Source organism: Topomyia yanbarensis, chromosome 1, assembly GCF_030247195.1.
Source record: "Topomyia yanbarensis strain Yona2022 chromosome 1, ASM3024719v1, whole genome shotgun sequence".
In the NCBI taxonomy this organism is placed as follows: domain Eukaryota; kingdom Metazoa; phylum Arthropoda; class Insecta; order Diptera; family Culicidae; genus Topomyia; species Topomyia yanbarensis.
The window spans coordinates 175,508,570-175,525,750 of NC_080670.1; the positions used below are offsets into that span (position 1 = coordinate 175,508,570).

At 40.8% G+C, this 17,181-nt stretch overlaps 1 protein-coding gene across 1 annotated transcript; it reads left to right on the forward strand.

Annotated features, from left to right (window-relative positions):
• Window positions 1-465: 465 nt before the first annotated feature.
• Window positions 466-11,816, forward strand: LOC131682008 (dihydropyrimidine dehydrogenase [NADP(+)]). The gene is made up of 7 exons (XM_058963141.1): window positions 466-534; window positions 1,326-1,492; window positions 7,245-8,408; window positions 8,471-8,603; window positions 8,660-10,182; window positions 10,242-10,399; window positions 10,465-11,816. The coding sequence occupies exons 2-7, from the start codon at window positions 1,445-1,447 to the stop codon at window positions 10,550-10,552; spliced, it is 3,114 nt and encodes a 1,037-aa protein (XP_058819124.1). The 5' UTR covers window positions 466-534; window positions 1,326-1,444; the 3' UTR covers window positions 10,553-11,816.
• The last annotated feature ends 5,365 nt before the right edge of the window (window positions 11,817-17,181 follow it).

Below are 17,181 nucleotides of genomic sequence, written 5' to 3' on the forward strand. Positions count from 1 at the left end.
CGTGGCAAATTAAAGACCACTTATTTGCTTTCGTTTGATATTTGTGTTCCCAAAAATAATTAGATGTGGCTGTTGCTGGTGCTATGTTGGATGCGATAGCGATTTTAGAGCATGTATCTCTATATGGCGCTTGGTCCTCTTTGGCTTAACACAGGCCATATGTAAATAACGCGGAATTCTGCGACGTTTTATCTCTATTGTTTTTAATTGTTTTCAATTTTGATGCGTTTCTACCATAAACTCTATCTTCTACATCAATTTGGAAAAGTTTTAACCCAATAAAAGTTTCTCACTAATCCGCAAACGGTTTGATAATACGACAAAAACACCATCCGCTCTACCATGGGATAACTGATAAGAGTCCTTCGCGCTCTCTCGCACTATCAATTGGTCAGCTTGTAGGTAGATGTACATGCGTACAAAGTAGTAAAGCTGTATGTAATCGTCATCGTCGTCGTCGTCTAAACAAACTTGAGTCGCAAACCAGTCGCGAGAACAAATTAGTCTACTAGTGACCACAGCAGCATTCGGAAGGTTTGTAGCTCCAATCTAGTCTCTAGACTGCGGTAGTCATCGGTCGCATCTGTGTTTCTCTCTCGCTCTCATTCAACCGATTCATCCGACAATTTGTATGCTGAGAAGTAGGTGTAAGTGATCAAAACCATGTTTTATTTACTATTTGCTTGTGCTCAGTGCAATAGTTCTTTGGATGGTCAATAATCGTACCTTGAGGCATTAGTCACTAGTCAGTCTAGCGTGAATAGAAATTATGTAAACAAGATATTCTAGCTGAATGCGCAATAGTTATAACAAAGTATAACGCGCATCAATTTTCATAAAAGCGTGCGACCGTGGAACATCATCACCAGGAGAAATAGCACATGCGCTTGATTTGAATCTGTTTTAAAACATCATGATGTCAATCAACCTAGTAAAGCATAGCGACATATACACGAGCGTGAGCTGATTGACATGTATTGAATAGAATGCCGATGTCAGTTGCTAACGCAAAAACGAGTCTGATTATGTGCTAGTGATAGTAGTGGCTTAAGTTGGAGGTGTGGTTACTAAATCAAGGTTGTTACCGTCACAAATAAGCAGGTTTTCGGCTTCAGGCTGTCTGAAGAATTGGTGAGATATCGTTGAAAGAGCTTTAGTAAGTACTTCCTTTATCAGTGGTTGTCGAGATTTGTATTCTGTTTCCTCGTGCTAGCAGTTATCGGTGTTAATGAGAGAGAGAGATATCACGCTTATCAGTGGAATTTGTTGCCACGCTGTAGATAGCCAAATCTAATAATAGCCAATACATTACCTTATTCTTTCAGATTATCAAAAAAAAACTTTATCAGGAATTCAGACTAGGAAACAGTCTGTGTAACCGTTGTATGGAAGTAATTTAACGTTCAAATTTTGTGAGGCTGCTTGGAAGCGTTAACATCTCAGCATGAGTTGTGCTAGTGTTCTAACCAGTAAGGATCTACCGGATATTGAGGTATGAAACAATAGATTTCACAAATTATAGGAAAAAAGCAATTTTAGTACTACATTCCGTAGCGGAACTTCTTTTTCGACTGACCAGCCGATTCTTAGTGTAAAGGACATATGACTAGTATTACGACGACCACTAAGCTTTCTATCTGACTGGTGTGACGTCGAATATTGAAAGATTATTTCTAAAAAATTAACAAGCGGCGTGTACTATCTCATTAACTTCATATTCACGCAGCAAGAATATTCCGACGAGAACATTTCAAGGCACGCAAACAAAACGTAAAAAAATTCGTTCAATTAGGTTCTTTACTGACACAGTTAACCTCACTTTTCTTGACAGTTTACTAATATTGTTTATATGGACTTTCTGTGAACGATTTGCTCGAAGAAAATCGTAAAGAATTTTTCTAACTACATGTAAACAGTACAAGCAAGCTGTCAAAAATGAACACTCAGTTCATTTGTGACGTCAGCGTAAAGTATTCAATTCAATACTTACTTCCAATGAACACTAACAAAGCTTTCAACGCACCGTAAAAAAGCTGATTCTTAAGCCTAACTGTTCACTTGAAAAAGCTTCATAAGCAAAATAACATATTTAGGTTATTTTACCTTTCACTTCCTTTCAAAAATTAACGCTTTAGAGAATCGAGATAACAACTCATAAGTTTCTGTTTGTAATCCCATTTCTGATAAAAAAAAAAGACTACTCAACCAGGGCCGAAAACAAATTTCAACAACGAGAAAGGAGCCAACATAAACGCCACATATTCATTTACTGTAAACAAAAAGGTTCACCCGCATGAACTATGAGATAACGACTGGAAGTTTTATAAAAGAGGGCACAAAACTAGTGTGTTGTTTCAACAGGGACTAAACATCTACTTAAGATCATTTGTTTTTCTTTACAAACATTCTGGTTGCAGTTGAAAACTGGAAAATCCAACCAGCGACAAGCATATTTTCTTTTCTTCGAAGAAAGGAAATCTCGTCGGAAGTAGTGCGTATTATTCGTACAATGATGCGCTACAATGCGCACTACTTCCGATTCCCTTGCTTAGAACAAGAGAAAAAATGATTATCGCTGACGGAATTTTCTAGTTTTTAACTGTAACGATAACATCTGCTAATATAAGTGGAGACGAATGATATGCCAGACCACCATGCTCGAGAAATTAATCTGTGTTCGATCAGTAACGGTTTGTCTGCAATGCAATTTCCTTTCAAAGAGAATTTTGACAGTTGTGTTTTACGCCGCAATCATATGTTTGTCGAGCATTGTTCTATTGGAGCTCTCCTTTCACACATTCTACTTTGTACTTACGTATAGCTTACCTAAATCTGCTGTTTTTTTCTTTCAAAATGATAACGCACGATGCTCGTTAATCTGCGGCGCAGACAGCCATTGACAAAAATTGGTACTGATAATAAAACGACAAACAACTTCAATGAAACAGCTAATTGTCTTATATAATCTGCAAACACTTTGCTCGTGTGACCAATTGCTGCTAGGGGCTTATCATCCGAGTTGATGGATGAAAGCAGTAAAGAAAGATTTATTAAAACTCACCATGTAGGGGAACTGTGTCTAAGAGGTACACATTAGGATATGAAATTTGTTTCGAGGTTTTTGAAGCTTTTTTGTACCTTTCTTGTAGTTCTATTGGTGTTCTCAAATATTGAAATTGCATATGCAACTTCGATTTAAAAATGGGTTAGAGATGGGCGACTCAATCCCGAATTGATAGAACAAATTGACCAGAAAAAAAAACAATACTTCCTTAAGACTTTTGGGGTTGAAAAACCTGTTTTGATCTAGATGGATGCTAGAAGCCGCTCAATTTTTACCTTCCGATGATCAATAAAATTCTCCTAGAATATTGTAAGTCGCGGTTACCCACTAGTTAGGCTAACAAAAAAGCTCCGTTGCCCCCAGCTGCGAGTGAAATGAGTGAACCAGAAAATAATTTTCGCCCATTACGGGAGAACAAAATTACGATTGACTTCTCGCAGACCCGTCTTAGACGAACAGTGAGCGAAGTGGAACAGTTGATCAAGGTGAAAATGGAACTTATGCTTACAGTAGAGTCACACATACAATTATATCATACGAGACAAGTAGTACTAATAATGTTCAATTCCTTAGCCGAAGCAGAAAACTTCGTAGAAAAGAACACCATGCAACACGAAATCGAATATGAAAACATCAAAATCAAGATCTTCGTGTATATGGACAATGATCTAACGGAAATCCGCCAACACGATTTGCCACCTTGCAGTAGTACGGATTATATTAAAAGATTCATATCGAAGTATGAAGAGGTGGAATCCGTCACAAACGACACTTGGAGAAACTTTTTCCCTGGTATTCTCAACGGTGTTCGGGTAGTGCGAAGGCAGCTGAACCAACCCATACCTTCTTACTTGACATTCGAGGGCAGACCATCTCAATATATTAACTACATACAAAAAACCCTGTGTGTATACCCTGGACAGACCCCTAAGTGCCAGTTCTGCAACCAGACGGTACACTACGGTAAGCCATGCAACAAAACAACTACAGAAAATTCATCTACTACATTTACTACACCACCAAACAGTCTTCGACATATGCCACGGTATCCTCAAGCGAATAGTTAACATGCCCATAGGGATAAAATAAACGAAAGAAGGCGGATACATCAAAGTTACTCGAAAACACAAAAAGCACCAAACATCTAACAGCGAAAATCAGAGCTACTCCAGCGACAACGACTTGGGCGCAAACATGACCGACGTAGAAGGCGGACGGAATGATCAACAAGGGTAAACGTGACCATTGCTGGCCACCAAAAAAAAATCGTACAAGAAGCGGAAAGTGTCACCGAGTGTCTCGTACTCTTGTTCGTTGTAAATTTATTCTCACTTTCAACCTATTGACGCAGCTATAATAATTCCATTTTTTCTGTTATGTTTCATGAATTGCTATTGAATTGCAAATTATTTCCAAAAAGCCGAATGAGCCAGTTATAAAAAAATATTTCACTTATTTCACTTCATCCTTCTTCTGGATTTTTGATACAAAAATAAATAATGCCGAAATATGACCCTTTTAAAACCACCAGGATTTTTATTAAAGTGGAATTTCTAACCAAAGATGACGCTCGGTAAAAATATTTTGAACGCGATGGTCTGCAATGTCTAAATTTTTTTCTTAGTGGCTTATAAGTACAGTCGTGATTCGCTTGTTGCACACTTTTTAACTGGACCGCTTTTTAGTTGGACCTCCGCTAGTTGGACCATTGTCCAACTAATAAGCATCTAAATGTCAAAATCTTATGTCAAATTTGCTTTGACAATCAATTTGACAATTATTAGAGATGTGAATAGATGCAATTACACTACTAACGTCTCCTTTGGAGTTTTTGACATCTGTCAGTCGGTCCAACTAACGAATCAAATTCGTTGGTTGGACAGAGGTGTGGCCCAACCAGCGAATCACGACTGTCAATCATCGATTTCTTTATTCACAGCTGCTGTGACTCGCTGGAGGTGTATGGTGAACTACCATGCGGTTTCATCGTTTCCATGCATGTGGGGTGTAAACATAGATTTTTTATTTTCTGAAAAAATATATCTCTGAAACCTCTAGATCTGACTCAAAAATATGTTTGGAGATATTGAGAAGAATTGAATGATCTTTCAAATAAAAATATAAAATTATGGAGTATTCAAGGACCCTCCCGGTGAAAATCAAGAAAAGCCATTTAATGCGTATTTTGTTCGTACAAATCACAATATTTTTTAAAGTTCATAATTTTTTCTTGAAACTACACTTAAATACCTTTTATTTGACATATAACTCATGAAAATCAGTTCAGCGGTTCAAAAGTTATGAATTTTAAAAAAAAATCAACTTTTGAGAAATCACAATTTTTTTGAACCAGTCTAACGTGGAAAGTGACACCCTAATGACGTTATAAAAAAAATATGCATCTGATATTTTTCGGTAAAGAACGATTCTACCAAATATTGCAGAATTTTGAGAGATCGTATAACTTTTTTTCATGGAATTGCTGTATATGTATACGCGATGTGTACGATTCTCCATCTGATTTAACCTCATTTGGCAAAAATTCCACCCGATTTAACCTCAATCTCGCACACATGGATTAGTCAATATAATTGGCGCATCTGCCACAGGAGTGATTGATTGTTACGATCCCAAAAAGATGGAAATGTAGTTACTTAGTGGAGCAGCTTACTGTGACCATGAATCACTTAAAATTAATAAGAACGTTAAGTATAGTTAAGTTGGTATACATTTTCGATCTCCCCCCCCCCCCATCTCTCACTGCTTCGATCATAAGAGTCAAATCTTTTGTTGAGTGAATGATGCATAAATCACTCTCAAAACTAAATCAGTCTGCCCATCTGTACTCGGATTATTTTTTGATTTTAGAAAACAAGTCAAATGTTCTCCTTGCTTCCCAAAAAAACCAAAACAAAGTCCATCTTTAATATTTGTTATCTGAAAGGTGGAGATCACAAAATTCAAACAAAGAGAAACAAAAGTGACTTAGTGCGGAGAATCGGCCCACCATAGGCGGTAGGAGTAACCCACTCGTTTACCCGACTTACTCAAACATAGGGGCTATCCCTAGTTTAAGTCCGACTGAGCGGTAGCGTAGTCGGACAGCACGCGCAAGAGCAGTGTGACGTAGCCTCATTGGGTGGTGGAATCAAAACAAAATCGGCAACACTAGCAAAATGTAAACACAAATGAATATTCCGGATGGGCCCATATTATTGGCTCGAATCAAAACTCGTCTAAATGTCAATTGACGATAGGTTCATCCGTAGTGTTCATTTGTGTTTACATTTTGCTAGCGTTGCCAATTTTATTTTGTGTCCACCACCCAATGTGGCTACGCCACATCGCTTTTGCGCGTGCTGTGCGGATAGCCCCTATGTTTGAGTAAGCCGGGCAAACGAGTGGATCACAGGTTCGCTTGCTTCCGACGGCGGGTCGGTATGCTGTGCCATTTTGGGCTTTGTTTCACAAACAAGCCAAACAGAAGCGAAGAAGAAGAACAGCAGAACGTAGCGACGCTGAATCTCGACACATCATTTTTCTGTTTTTCATTTATCTGTCAGTTTTATTCCATTCGAACACAAGACCGATCAAAAACATTTAAACAGACGAAAATCTCTTCGAATCCCACTCGAATGAGGGCCATTGACAGTTCTCGTGTTCGATTGGAACGACAGCATCTTTGCAGAAAGCATAGCAGCATTCCGGCTGCGCCATTTAGAAATTCTTGGCAGTGACCAGAGTCCTGTTGGTTCGTTGCCGCCTACCGGATTTTTCTCCAAGCGCAAACTCAATATTCTTCATTGTGCTTGTTAATGTTTTTCGTGTATACTTAATACAAATAGTTGGCATTCTAATAAATAAAAATATAGTAAACATATCTATAAATAAAAATATAGAATTAGACAGACCATCATTCCCTGCTTCCGAAAGTGTCATTATCAACCGCCTGAAGCTCTAAGACAATTTCGCCTGAATTTCAAAACGTTGTGCACTTAGTGCGCTGGTTATCGATCCAAACAAGTCTACGCCTCAGAGAACATACATCCATCTTGAATCTATTTCTCGAACATAGCTGTCTGTTCTCTGTGTCTACATTTCACCACTACGTTTACACTAGAATTTATTTTTGCGCAAACCTTTCCCGAAGCTCGAAACTAATCCCATTCAACCTTTACAGAGCCTGTTGGCACTCAATCCACGAGTAAAATCCCACGGATCCCTGGTACCGACCACCGTCACCAAAACAACGAAGAAGCACTGGAAACGCAACACCGACCGATCATGTACCAGTTGCACCCCGCTTACCAATGACTTCTCGGACATTAAGCACACGACCCTATCGGAACGGGCAGCACTACGCGAGGCAGCCCGCTGCCTCAAGTGTGCTGATGCTCCGTGCCAAAAGTCATGTCCCACTCAGCTGGACATCAAGAGTTTCATCACTAGTATCGCTAACAAAAATTACTACGGTGCTGCCAAGGCTATATTTTCAGATAATCCATTGGGCCTGACCTGCGGCATGGTTTGTCCGACAAGTGATCTTTGCGTTGGTGGCTGTAATCTACAAGCGGCTGAAGAAGGAGCTATCAACATCGGAGGTCTCCAGCAGTTTGCTACCGACGTATTCAAACGCATGGGACTTCGTCAGATCGTGCCGTCCAATGTTGCTCCACTGAAGGATCCAAGTAAAAAGGTAGCTCTACTAGGTGGTGGCCCCGCTTCGCTTTCCTGTGCAACATTCCTCGGACGACTTGGCTACAAAGACATCACTATCTACGAAAAGCGTACCTATCTGGGCGGTCTTAGCTCATCGGAGATTCCCCAGTACCGTCTACCGTTCGACGTTGTCGATTTCGAAATCCAACTAGTGAAAGACCTCGGCGTTAAATTTGAAACCGGTCGTGCCCTATCAACCAAGGACATAACTGTTCAGGGTCTTTTGGATGCGGGAAACGATGCTGTGTTCCTGGGAATCGGCTTACCGCAGCCAAAAATCGATAAGGTATTTTCCGGCCTGACAAAGGAGCAAGGTTTTTACACTTCTAAGGACTTTTTGCCGCTGGTATCCGACGGAAGCAAACCGGGCTTATGTTCGTGCAAGTCGGCGGCTTCCAAATTACCGTCCCTCAGTGGAAATGTTATAGTTTTGGGAGCTGGCGATACAGCGTTCGATTGTGCCACTTCAGCTCTTCGCTGTGGTGCTAGGAAGGTGTTCGTAGTCTTCCGAAAGGGTAACAACAATATCCGTGCCGTCCCGGAGGAGGTGGAACTTGCCCGCGAAGAGCGTTGTGAGTTTATTCCTTTCATGTCGCCGAAGGAGGTCATCATTCGAGATGGGAAGGTGAGTTAACTGTACTGTATCTACATGTCGCCGATAAATTATTGATTGTTGGCACGTCACAGATTGCAGCTATTGAATTTATACGGACAGAACAAGATGAAAGTGGCAATTGGATCGAGGACACAGATCAGATCACGCGTTTGAAGGCAAACTACGTTATTTCTGCTTTCGGATCCGGGTTGAGCGACAAAGACGGTTTGTGTTGAACAACATCTAACAAAGTAAAATAATTAATTTTTTCCTAACCTTAGTCATCGACGCACTGAGCCCCGTCCCTCTTAATCGTTGGAATTTACCTCAAGTGGACCCAAAAACTCAACAAACTCAAATCGCATCGGTTTTCTGTGGTGGAGATTTAGCCGGAGCAGCCGAAACAACGGTCGAGTCCGTTAACGATGGTAAAACGGCTGCCTGGTACATTCATTGCTATCTACAGGAACTACCCTTCGACACACCACCTCAGCTGCCACTCTTCTATACCGAAATCGATAACGTAGACCTATCGGTTGAGGTATGTGGTGTTCGATTTGAAAATCCGTTCGGACTTGCGTCGGCACCTCCCACGACAAGTACGGCAATGATACGTCGAGCTTTTGAACAGGGATGGGGCTTTGCCGTTACAAAGACGTTTGCCCTAGATAAAGACACGGTGACTAATGTGAGTCCCCGCATTGTTCGTGGAGTAACCGCTGGACACAACTTTGGTCCGCAGCAGGGTGCCTTCCTAAATATCGAGCTGATATCCGAAAAATGTGCTGATTACTGGCTAACCGGTGTAACAGAGTTGAAACGGGACTTCCCTTCGAAAGTGGTGATTGCTAGCATAATGTGTACCTATAACGAGGAGGATTGGACTAATTTGGCCAAACGAGCAGAGGCTGCAGGCGCTGACATGCTTGAGTTGAATTTGTCATGTCCCCATGGTATGGGAGAATCCGGAATGGGTCTGGCCTGCGGTCAAGATCCAAAACTAGTGTATAACATTTCTCTTTGGGTACGAGCCGCTGTGAAAATCCCTTTCTTCGTTAAGCTGACTCCAAACATCACCGATATCGTATCGATTGCTCAGGCAGCTCAACGAGGCAAAGCAGACGGAGTGTCGGCAATCAATACCGTTCAAGGACTGATGTCTATAAATGCCGATACATCACCTTGGCCAGCTGTTGGTGTCGATAAACGAACAACATACGGAGGGGTGTCCGGAAATGCTACTCGTCCGCAGGCCTTACGAGCAGTTTCATTGATCGGAAACAAACTGCCCGGATTTCCGATCTGCGGTATCGGTGGCATCGATTCAGCCGACGTAGCCCTGCAATTCATTCAGTGTGGTGCTCCCATTCTTCAGATCTGTTCATCGATTCAGAATCAGGACTTTACCGTCGTAGACGACTACATTACCGGCCTTAAAGCGTTATTGTACCTGAAGGCAAATCCACCCCCGGAAAGTCTTGCCTGGGATGGACAGTCACCACCGACTCAGAAACTACAGAAGGGTAAGCCGGTAGCAGAGCTCCGTGATGACGATGGGAAACCTTTGCTGCATTTCGGAGAATACAGGAAAAAGCGAGAAGAGAAGCTGGCTAAAATGCGAAGTGAAAATGGAGCTCTGTGGGATCCAACTGTCACAAATGGTGATGTGGATAAGCGTGAAAGAAAAACAAGTGCGGAAAATCCCGCTCCGAAAATCAAGGACGTGCTTGGAGCCGCTTTACCAAAAATCGGTTCGTACAAAAGCTTGGACAATAAGAAGCAAGTGGTTGCCCTCATTGATGATGTAAGAATAGTGGAATTTGAATTATTTTAAATACTACAGTAATTTTGCTTTTTCTTTAGGACCTTTGTATCAACTGTGGCAAATGCTATATGACGTGTGCGGATTCTGGATATCAAGCAATTAAGTTCGATGCAGTGACACACGTGCCTCTCGTCACAGATGATTGCACCGGTTGTAATCTGTGCCTGTCGGTTTGTCCGATCATCGATTGTATTAGGTTTGTCAATCTAATGTGTCTTACTTTTATATTTTTTTGACAATTACCGTTTCTTTACCAAACAGCATGGTACCGAAGACGATTCCACATGTGATCAAGCGAGGACACCTGAAACCCGTAGCGACCTTCCACGCTCTTTCTCCGTCTCAGTAAAACTGATGTCATGGACAACGTATGGTGTTGCTTGGTTGTAATCAATTCTAATGCATTTCTATGTTTGTTTTAGATTTAGAATTTACGTGTGTCGTAATGTTAGTAACAAAACTATTACTACTGGAAAGTACCAAAAATGCTTTTAATTTTCAAAGACGAAAAAGCAGAAAGCAACACGTCTCCATAGTTCAGTAGACTGCCAAATTATGACGGCAACTAAATTTGAAGGGAGATTCAGTCCATAGTAGAAGAGTGAGTGCTTCCATAAAAGAACCACAAAAAAATTAACTGTCGGTCATTCTGAAAAGTTTGCTTACAGCAGCCAATTCTTTCAATCGCCGGTGGCGTGTACCGAAATGATTGTTCCAATTGGTTTTTAAACAATTCAAAAAAGGATTTTTGACGTCTGTTCTCTGTGAACATAATATGTCGATCTAGCGGAACTGTCAAATTCTCGAGCATACCAGTACAAACGAGCCATATTATGGGAACTCTGCAATGTTTTTACAATTAAATAATATTTTTTCCTGGACACCTCTCTCTAGCTCTATGAGAATAACTAGAAGCAGAGCATGTTTCATACAGAATACGCTAAACAGGTAGCATACCACAATGTTATCTATTTCAACGCTTTTTTGTGAAAAGGGCGATACTTCAAATGTAAACATAAGGCTTTTTCATACATGCGAATGAAGCCTTTGAAACGCAACAAATTAACCTTAACCTTAAAATTTGGATTCTACGATATTCCTTTCTTAAACTACGGCAAAAAATACAACGGGCGAAACTGTACTTTTGTTTATTTAAAGTTTCACCCTCCACGCTCCATGCAAACAAACAGGGCGATACTTTTTTTGCTAGCAGTTTAGAGGCGAAACTGTTTTTTCGTATTTTTTTTAGGATTATCAAGCTGATATCAGCTGTAAATAGTAACAATGATCGCTATTGAAAAAACCTGGACGAAATCAGTGGTGTAAAACGGTGGTTATTGTAAAAAAACGTAAGGGCGATACTTCAATGCTGATAGGTCGGACCGAAAAAGTAAACAATCGAAAAAGGGGCGATACTATCATTTTGTCAATTTCAATAGCAAAAACAAACTTTAATTTAATAATTTCAAATACTTTATGAAGTTTTGGGTTTCGATCACTGAATCATGCAACCTAGAATGTAAAAAACACAATAGTCCATAAATAGGAAATAAAACTAAGTCTGGAAATATTCACAGTTGATTTTCTTTGAATGGTGTCACTGCTAGTATCGCCCTTTTCAAGAAAAAGCGTTGATTTTATTTACAGGTTTTTGAACAAGCAGCAATTTATTTTACGTGGATTTTGAACATTTTTAATAAACATCACTGTATCGTTTACAAAGAAAAATCAGTTGTTATTCCCATGATCGCACAAAAATAGCAGTAAAAACAATAAGTATTAAACATAATGGTGATATTTTCGCACCGAATATTAGTCGGTTACACTTACCTACTCATTTTTCTATTTTTTTTTTCTTCTGCCAAGATGCTTATTTATCCTCAACGCTCCTTCTGGGTAAGTACCACCCGACTCACTTCTACAAACCTATCTTCATCAATTCAGCTTGGTTGAACCGACTGGTTTAATAAGAACATCGGTACGTAGCTATCTGTCTCGTCATCAATGAACAAAAATCGTCGCACATGTCTTCACATCATTCTTCTTTGCGTGCGTATAATGCTCATCCCCTTCCTCCAGCTTCGTTGTTACAATTGAACCGAACGATTTTTCATGCTCAAAACGCGCCTTCATCGCAAATTTTCAAGCCGCACTATTCCCCCTATACAACTTTGCAGAGAACACTCGCACGTCGTCCGGCATTTTATTATCCACACGAAAACTCTCTTGAACCAACCATTGCACCTCCCAACAAAGCAACTTCCAGTAGAGATAACAAAAGAACTTCTTTATTCACTTCCGGCAGCTTCCCTACAACTCTCACCATAAACTGTACACTTCGCTGCACTAACAGAGACACAGGAAAAAACCGCGAAAACAAAGAAATAACCAAGAGACAAAAGAACCGCGGCTACTTTACACACGTAATTGGCTCTCAAACGTGAAACTTTTTCGCTCGATGCGCCAACTGGATTTCATTTTCGGTACTAGTCAAATGATGATGAAAACATTTTCTTGCATTGATGGTATAGGATGGTTGTTCTATTTTAATTGTTTTAAAATAAATATCACATAGTTTCACAAAAAGCTTGATTACAGGTGATAAGAAAACACACGTTCTTTCGTTTGACACCAAAACATTCAGTTGAACTCAATATTTTATTACGAATTATTGAGATCCGGAATTATTTTTGTATTGTTGAGGTTAGGTTGGTTGTTTTAGATATGGAAAATGTTTATCTAGAAATTGGACTTATCAGTGGATAACCTCGACTACCAACAACTACACTCTTTAATCCAGTGATTTTTGCCCACCTTCGTGTTTTCTATCGAAATTTCAATCTCTGAATTTCATTTTAGTATAAATTGAAACCGGAAGAACAAATGTGAGTGAAGTAACAAGAAATTTACCATCTGGATATTTTTCAGAGGTAGGAAACTTATTTTCTTCACCAATATTACTTTTCATTAGAAGAAATAACGTTTAATTACAATATTGATTGAATTTAAAAAATTCAGAATTTATTTTCCAATGCGTTTTGACAGATGAAAATAAAAACATCATCATTGAACTTCCGTGCCCTCTGGCGGTCGACATCTAGCGTTAGATCACGAATCAAGTTGTAGAATTAAATATTGTGGAATGGTATGTAAACGTCAAAAGGCAGCAAATACAGGGTAGCCAGTAAACCAATTATTTTTCTCTTCGGCCAAAATAGCCCAGTAAAGTTCGGCCGGAACTGGAATTCTGGCTGGTTCCAGTTCGTCCACGGGCTCCAGCGACACAACCGATTCTAACTAGAATCGGTTGTGTCACTGGAGCCGGAATACGAACTGGAACCAGCCAGAATTCCGGTTCATTTTCGGTTGAGCTTAACTGGGAGGTATAAGGTAAGGTTACACTGAGAAAAAACATATCGCTGTTAAACTCATTCCGGAGCCGGTTCGGAATTCTGAGTCCCAGTTAAACTCATTCCGGAACCGGTTCGGATTTCTGAATGTAGTCAGTATGGATTCCAAATCAAATGCAACAACCGATTCCGACTCAGAATCGGTTGTTGCATTTGATTTGGAATCCATACTGACTCCATTCAGGATTCCGAATCAAATTCCGAATGGTTTGACCGGGGTGGAGTTCCGAGTTAGTATGGATTCCAACCTAACAAATTTGCATAAAATTAGATGAAATGCATTTAATTTCCATTTTTGCATTAGCTTTGCGTTCCTTAGCAGAAAAGTTTGTTCAACGAACGACCTACGCTGATCTACTTTGCTCGACGCTTTGTTGAATGTAGGGCTAGTTTTTTGTAGGGTTTTTGATGTCTTATACGAAACGCAAAATAAGTTGCAACAACCCAAAATACATTATGGATTTCTATCTTGATGGAAAGAAATGCATTTAATATTTAATTTAGCTGATTTTTGAAAATGCATCACAAGTTATCTTTCCCTAGGAAAAGCAACTTGGTCGCGGTGAATCATTGCTGTTCAGTTCGACACGCTTAGTACCTATGTTTCTCTTCACCTACTCGACCGTTCTCTGCTGCATAATGTTTCCCCGCGAAACTTCACTGTCATTAGACCAATCACCGTCGAATGGAACGCTACAATCGTGGGAAGCGCCGCCGCAACGAGGGGTCTCGTTGGCACATACCCTCGCCCGTACACCTGCGATAGAAGGATCAGGAACCGCTAGTATACCGAAACCGGGTTTGTTTTTCCGGCTCGACGTCCAAAACAGCCAACTTCGCGGCTGATCTTTGAAGTAGACCCTAATTTTTTTTAAATCAAATCTTTTAGAACGACTCAGTGAAATGTCACAATTATTTCTTTTATGGCAGTTTTATACCTCGCAATTTTCATTTTCAACCCGCTAAATTTGTTTGCGAAGTAGACCCGCTGTGGGTCGCACCAGCGCCTGTCGCACTTAACCGTCTTGTTCATGAAGTAGCACTTCGATTCATTCTCTAGTCCACTGGTTCCTCGACGCTTTGCCAACTACCAAGACCAGATAACTCTAGATCCTTGAGCTCGTGGAGCCATGTACACCTGCGTGTAATCACTGGGAGTTATTCCTTCATCCATCTGTGCCAGAAACAGTATGTGATGCACCGCGCCTACTTTCACCTACTTCTCAGAGCTGAAATATTATCCACCGGGCCAGTAGGTAACAACCTAAGAAAGGATAAGTTGCTCACCAAGATGTGGTTTGGCGTCAATACTTTTTGATTTGTAGACTCGGGTTTGACGTTACTTCTTGAAAATTCTCGACCCGAAGCGGTCCACCTAACTGAAAGTAAATTGCCAACAAGCAACAAAAGTTGAACAAGCCTTTAATCCGAGAGAATAAGCCGAACAAGAACTGTTTAAGCTATTATCCAGCTAAATTGTTTGTTGGGTTGGCCGGATTAACGAAGTAAGCATTTCCGGGATTGAGACCATTGCGGGCGGTCTTTACCATGATGCACCAGGCACAACTTCATGTAACCTTGAACCTCGTTGACAATGTGGCCCCTCCTTGTTGACGTGGCGAAAGCTGTGATGAAACTAGTCGGCAAGTAATAAAGCGTTTGAATGTTGTTTGGGGAGGATCACTGGGATTGGCCTCCGTTTGGTTTGTATGGTGCAGCATCGATTCGACCTTGACTCGACACAATTCCATCCTCATCGAGGAACGGCCGCTAGGTGTAGATATCGATGGATTTATCCACGATTTTATGACGTCGATCAGTGGACCTTGAGTTTAAGCGAGAACGGCGATTTCATAGGGATGGACTTCGCTTTTCGTCGTCTTCCACAGCTCTCCACTTGCCATAACTTGTCGCTAGCGAGAGTACAGAGTACCGAGCTCCTTAGGTTGTCCTTACTTCCGTCGAATGTTGTTGTGAACCTCCGCTATAGACTTTTCTACGGCTCATGTACGTACACGTGACATGACACAAATACTATTGCCCAGTTTACATTAGTGCTGGTTGCCATCTGCTGGTGCCAGCATGCTGGCAACCAGCACGCTACCAGCATAATGTAAACACTTGCCAGCAGCTGGCACCAGCAGATGGCATGCGTTTACATTATGCTGGTAGCATGCTGGTTGCCAGCATGCTGGCATCAGCAGATGGCAACCAGCACTAATGTCAACGCTACATATATGTATTGTAGCGTTGACATTAGTGCTGGTTGCCATCTGCTGATGCCAGCATGCTGGCAACCAGCATGCTACCAGCATAATGTAAACGCATGCCATCTGCTGGTGCCAGCTGCTGGCAAGCGTTTACATTATGCTGGTAGCGTGCTGGTTGCCAGCATGCTGGCACCAGCAGATGGCAACCAGCACTAATGTAAACTGGGCATATACATCACTAGCTGGTGGAGAACTCAATGTGGACCATTAGGCAATCCATGAGACGATTCTGATCAGCTGATTATTTCTTGTTTACTTTTTCTGACGTTAATCCGAGGGGTGCGACGTCCGACAATATCGTTGATTCGGTCCAACATCAAACGAATCGGACTAACGAAAGATGCTTGTCGGACGAGTTTTTCTGTTCGCAGGAGCAGACTTGTTGACAGAACCCACCGCAGAATTGTCAAACAAATGTCTAATGGATTGCCTAATTGTCGAATTATGGCAATTTCGCTTGAACCTGAAACTGAGTCAGGTTCTAACCCCAACCGCTGTCAGTTCATACATTTTGACAGCAGTTGGGGTTAGGAACTGACTCAGTTTCGCCTCAAACAAAAACCACATTAAAAAGCATCTGAATGCCAAAATCTTGCGTCAAATTTACACTGACAATCAATCTGACAATAATTAGAGATATGAACAGACGAATTTACACTGCTGACATCTCTTTTGAAGAGTTTTTGACATCCGTCCGTCGGTTTGACTAGTGAATCAAATTCGTTAGTTGCACGGAGGCTATAACCCAACCAGCGAATCACGACTATATAGTCGCAAGGGACTGAACTGCCGATTGCTGAACTATCAATCAATTTTACTGTTCAAGTAAGAAATGATACAATAAATAAACATAAAATTATGGCATTAAATTAATAAAAAAAATACCATCCAAATAAAGCCAGAATCGGCTTCGCTGTAAATTTCAGTAAACCCAGATTTACAGTTGTGGTTAACAATGTGGGACATCAACCTAAATAAAATGTACTACAAATGTGCCTGTCAAGAATTTTTTTTCACTCTGTGTGGATTGATTTTGATATCAAATGTGAGACACAATCATCGGTAAGCCCAAAACATTCTCCATAAAAAATGGAAAATCATTTTAAAAAATTCCCAACGATAGTCCCTCAATTTCTGTTCGAATTCGTCGACACCGTGGTGTTTTCACTGGAAAACTTTTAGTACATCTCACACTCGATAACCCAGATGAACGTCACAACTGACACACAAACCCCTACCATTTTATCTTCCGAAACGAATCTGTAACTACGTCCATGGTTTTCTCGCGCATAGTCATA